This window comes from Anastrepha obliqua, unplaced genomic scaffold (genome assembly GCF_027943255.1).
Source record: "Anastrepha obliqua isolate idAnaObli1 unplaced genomic scaffold, idAnaObli1_1.0 ptg000023l, whole genome shotgun sequence".
NCBI lineage: Eukaryota > Metazoa > Arthropoda > Insecta > Diptera > Tephritidae > Anastrepha > Anastrepha obliqua.
Window position 1 is genome coordinate 69,918 of NW_026562184.1, and position 5,515 is coordinate 75,432.

Sequence of the window (5,515 nt, forward strand, 5' to 3'; positions counted from 1 at the left end):
TGATAATTGCAATAATAATTCTTCTTTTTCTTTTGCATTTTTTAATTTGATTTTCAGATTAATGTATATGATAAATTTAAAGACAAAATATGCAGATAATATTATTACAATTAAAGTGGCAAATGTCCACCAAACAGGATTTGGTTTTATTTCTTGCTTTAATGGTGTGAGTATATTAACATTGTTTAGTTTTAAATCAATATTTTTTGTTTCAATGTATTTATTTACAAAAAAAGATTTTAATTTTCCTTCCCTTAAATATCTTAAAATTTTTCCTGTAGGATTTTCATATTTTCTATTGTCAATTATAACATTATCTTGAAAAGTTATCAAATAAACTCCTTCTATAGTGTGATTATTAATTTTATGCTTTCCTGATGCTATTATAGCACCATCTTTTACAATATTTATTGATTCGTTTGCTTCATTTATTTTTGTGCAGTTGGCATGTTTATTATTTAACATATTGGACAAACATGTGCTTTTTCCTTTTATCATACAAAAAGCATTATTTAATTCCTTTTTACAAAATTTGACTGAATAAAATTTATCTCGACATTTTATTATTTCATTTTCAATCAACAATTTTCCATCATTTTGCGCTACAGCTATTGCTTTATACAATTTACAAACATTTTTTACTTTTGGATACTTAACGTAAACAACTGTTAAATTACTTTTTTGTACAATTTTAAATTCCGAAACATCTATAAGATCTGATATTGTTACATTTACTTGCTCATTGCTTATTATTTCTTTTATTTCTGACATATCTAAAATTAAAGGATTTAATATTCCTACTTTTGACAAGGTAATTGTTTCCACTATATTTTCAAGCTCTGTAATTATTAATTTATTTCTTTGCCTTAAAACAGTTTTTTCATTAGAACTGCCCTGTAATTGCTTAAGGATTTGCGTTAATTCTTTGATTGTTTTGAATATTTGTGAATTTTTTGTAAACTGCTTATTATCATTTTCTATTAGATCATTTACTTTATTCGTTATTTTCATAAAATCATCATGGTCAGGCGTACCCGAAATCCATTTCCAAACAGTACCTAATTCATTAATACCTCTTTTCGATCTTTTGTTATCAACCTTCAATTGTCCTAGTAATGTTTCTATCATTCGTATTTCATAATCCATACTTGAATTATCAATTAATATTATTTCTCCATTGCTTTTGTATTTGTTTACAACATTTTCAAATAATGATAAATTTGTTAAATGGTATAATGATCCATAATATTCAAAAATTCCTGCATCTTCTTCTTCTACAAGTATATAATTTTCTCTTGTGTAATCAATTATATCTGTTGTAATGATATTGATATATGAAAATATGAAAATATCAATATAAGTGGCACTAATTTCCCCATTTTTCCTAAAAATAAAGCAATTAAACTTTAATGTTATCTTTGTGAGTTATTCTGTTTCTGTTTTGTATATTAACTTTATTTCCTAAATCTTCTACTACTACTTGCTTTTTATATTTGGGTTTTAATTTATTTCGTTCCCCATATACTTTTTCATATATAATCTCACCCCTATGGTAATTTTTTTGAAGCCTTTTCTTGTTGTGGTATTCTAACATTTTTTCCTGATTATTTTGTTAGAGCCCAAAATGAGGAACGGGCCGGGACTGCGCCTTCTCTATGAATTTACGTTCTCTGCTGTACATACAACACGGGTAAGAAAATGAAGTCAGCACAAGTTAACAGTAGGAAACTAATTAATATGGCTGCCGGAGAGAGTGATACGCAAGTGTGAAAAAATGTAGTTTACATTAGCTTACATTTGCTTGCGTACAGAACAGATTTGTTCATTTGATATGATTTGTATGCATGTTTACAGATTTGTTCTTTTTGGTTTTTTATGAAAATTGCGCGTAATTGTATGTATGCATGTTTATATACATATATTAGCAAAGGACATATGTATATTAGGTTTACATACATATATGAAAATTGCGCCAAATATTGAAAAGCTCTTATGATTGCTTGTAACCAATTGAACTTTGGTTTGAATTCTAATTCGAAAAGAAATGCATGTATGTATGCATGTTTATATACATATATTAGCATAGGACATATGTATTAAACACCTGCAACGGTTCACTCATTTGGCGTTCTAAGTCACTCGCATAAAACTCTGCTACTTGATCTACATAACGCTAACTCAACATCTGAACTAAAGCGCATGTTTACGAAGAGAGAGAGTGATCTCACTACACTGCAATAACGATAGATGTTTCATTTATTATTATTGTCCATTGTGTTCATAATTCGAAAAGCAATTGATTTGAGTGGCAAATGAATCGATTGGCAATATGGTCGACTTCAACAAATTACCGTTTGTAAATTAGTTTAAAAATATGTAAACATGTAATTGATTTTACTGTTGAGTACTTAGAATATATGTATACGAACATAAATGTAATTAGGTATGTATTAGAAAGAGGTGGAATTTTATGTACATACATATGTATCTAAAAGTTTTTTATTTCATATAACAAAAGTAAATTTAATTCATGAATAAGTTTAATAAATAACAGAAAATATTAGCGTACACTAATTTAACCCTTAACCACCTAGCGTCGGTCACGGTGACTCTGAGCGATCTATTTTTTCAAATATTTCCGTTACTACGCGGGCCCCACGCCTGTGACTCTGTGTACCTTTTCTCCTCCCTCTTCAGTTTGCGCTCTGCGCTCGGCCAAGCAACACGTGCGCGCAGTGAAAAGAATCAGGTAAATATATATCGTATGCGGTCCTGGTGACCGACCTTAGGTTGTTACGTTTCTTTTAGTGTTAACATTTTCTTATCGTTTTTTAGGTTCAGCATGTTTCAACGTGATCGAAATATCTGTAGATGGTTAGAAGAGAGTGACTCAGATGCTGAGGATCAAAGGGACGAGCCGGAATTGCCAAATGAAGACTGCAGTGACGTAGAAGATGTACCTTTAGACCACGTGATTGAAAGTGAGTGTCAATCAGACTCTGAAATTGATGTTGACGAGTTATGTGAAAATAATGATGATGGTGATGTGCCAGTTGATGATCAATCTTCAGATGACGATGTTCCATTGGCAAGATACCGGAACTATTTCGGAAAAAATCGGTTCCGTTGGTCGAGCCAACCTCCAGTTTCGCGATCGAGGACTTTGCAACACAACATCATTCATCAACCTCCAGGATTGAAAAGGAACTTCAGAGATGTTTTGAACAGAAATACAAAACCATCCGATATTTGGCAGTTATTTTTCATTGATGATATGTTAGAAGAAATTGTTAAGTATACAAACGAAAAAATTATCAAGATAAGACCAAACTATCAAAATCAGACATGTGTTCATGACCTCGACGTAATGGAGCTAAAAGCTTTGATCGGTATGTTGTACTATACCGCAATTTTCAAAGAAAACCACACACATTACACATGTTGGTACAGCACAGATGGCACAGGAAGAGAGATTTATCGTTGTATAATGAGCAAGAACAGGTTTGAAATACTGCTGAATTGCCTTCGATTTGATGATGCGAGCACCAGAGATGAACGCCGTAGCACTGACAAAGCTGCACCTATATCTCAGCTGTTTGGTAAGCTGATACAAAACTGCAAAGAAGTTTGTTCAATTGGCGGTTACGCTTGTATTGACGAGATGTTGGTGGCTTTCCGTGGGAGATGCGGCTTCAAAATGTACATGCCGAAAAAACCCAACAAATATGGATTAAAAATTATGTGCATGACTGACGCCAGAAATGGATATCTTGTTGATGGCTACATATACTTGGGAAAAGACTCAGATAGCCAAGGCTTGCCCGATGAATACCAACGACTGAACAAACCCACGCAATCAGTTTTGCGACTGATTGCATCGATTGAAGGAACCCACAGAAATGTTACGACTGATAACTGGTTCACTTCAGTAGAGCTAATGAAAATCCTGAAGCAAAAACAGCTGACACTTGTAGGGACCCTTAAAAAAAATAAAAGGGAAATACCTCCCCAATTTCTACCTAGCCGTCACCGAGACGTTGGCTCTTCGATTTTTGGATTTACGTCAGATGCAACATTGGTGTCTTATGTACCAAAGCAAAACAAATCCGTGCTTGTTCTCTCCAGCATGCATCACATGCCAACCATTGATCCACAAAAACAAAAGCCAGAAATGATCACTTTCTATAATAGCACCAAAGGAGGCGTCGATACATTAGATCAGAAATGTGCCATTTATTCAACTTCTCGACGCATACAGCGCTGGCCAATGGCAGTGTTCTACAGAATGCTGGATGTATCTGCGGCAAATTCATACATCATCAGCAACATGAACCAAGCTCAGAGAAAGGTGCCCAGACTGAATTTCATGAAACAACTGGCTAAAGAACTTATCGAACCTCATTTGAGACGTCGAGTGAACCAGTTTGGATTGCAGAGGGATCTTCAGAATGCTATTCGCCGGGTTCTCAAAATAGATGAAGAACCAAGATCATTTTCGGCAGGCAGCTCTGATAAATTAGAAACACGCAAAACTTGCTCAACGTGTGACCCAAAAAAAAACGCAAAACATTCCATTTGTGTTTTCAGTGCAAAAATCCAAAAAATGTGTATAAGCTGCCGCGACAAATTGTAAATGTTAGGGGGCTGTAATTTTGTAATGATTGTGATTTGATTGTGCCAATGATAGTTTTATATAAGAGGTTATATACTTAAGTTACTAAAATAATTAAAAAAATATTGATCTCATTGATTGTTATTGCTTAGCTCTCAGTTTAATAAAGAACCTATAATTTGTTGAAATATTTGTAAGTGAACTTTGATTAATAATAATAAAAAGAAAAAAATGTTAATTTTAAGAATTTATTAAAACAATTTGAAATAAAAACAACTAAAGAACTTAATGTGGTTTAATTTTTTGCCAATTTATGACTTTTTAACCTTGTTAATAGTACTTAAACCCAAGCGGTCACCATGACCGACGTTAGGTGGATGTGTTACTGGAATACACGTTAGGTGGCTAAGGGTTAATATATTCATATCCATATTATAATGTAAAAACATTATTTGATGCACAGAAAATGAATTGGAACCGATTGCACTTCGCTTCTCTGATATTAAGTTCCTTGCTTTTGAGAAAAGCCTTTCCGAAGCGGCACTACTGGCTGGAATCGCCAGCAGACTATTGGCTACTTTGAAAAGCAAAGGGAATTGTACTTGGTGTAAGCGCCACCATTGAAGGACGTCGAATTCGTCATAATATATGACGCTAGTTGATTCGTATCTGATAATCTCATTATTTATATTATCTTCTTCATTAGAACTTTCAGCTGGTTGTAAAAATGCTGTGAAAAGCTGCGTTTTCCGAGTGGTGGGCGGGTTTTCAGGTGTAGTTTGATGGTCTTGGATGGTCGTATCGTTAAAGTAGCTACACATTAGAGTCTTGCATTAATCTCTTATGAGAGTCTTATCATTTTCGTTGAAAAATATTAACTTGTTTGTTGGCGGGAACAGAAAT

The 5,515-nt window shown here is 33.4% G+C and overlaps 1 protein-coding gene across 1 annotated transcript; it reads left to right on the forward strand.

Annotated features, from left to right (window-relative positions):
* The first annotated feature begins 2,842 nt into the window (after nt 1-2,842).
* Nucleotides 2,843-4,633, forward strand: LOC129251463 (piggyBac transposable element-derived protein 4-like). The gene has a single exon (XM_054890808.1). The coding sequence runs from the start codon at nt 2,843-2,845 to the stop codon at nt 4,631-4,633; it is 1,791 nt and encodes a 596-aa protein (XP_054746783.1).
* The last annotated feature ends 882 nt before the right edge of the window (nt 4,634-5,515 follow it).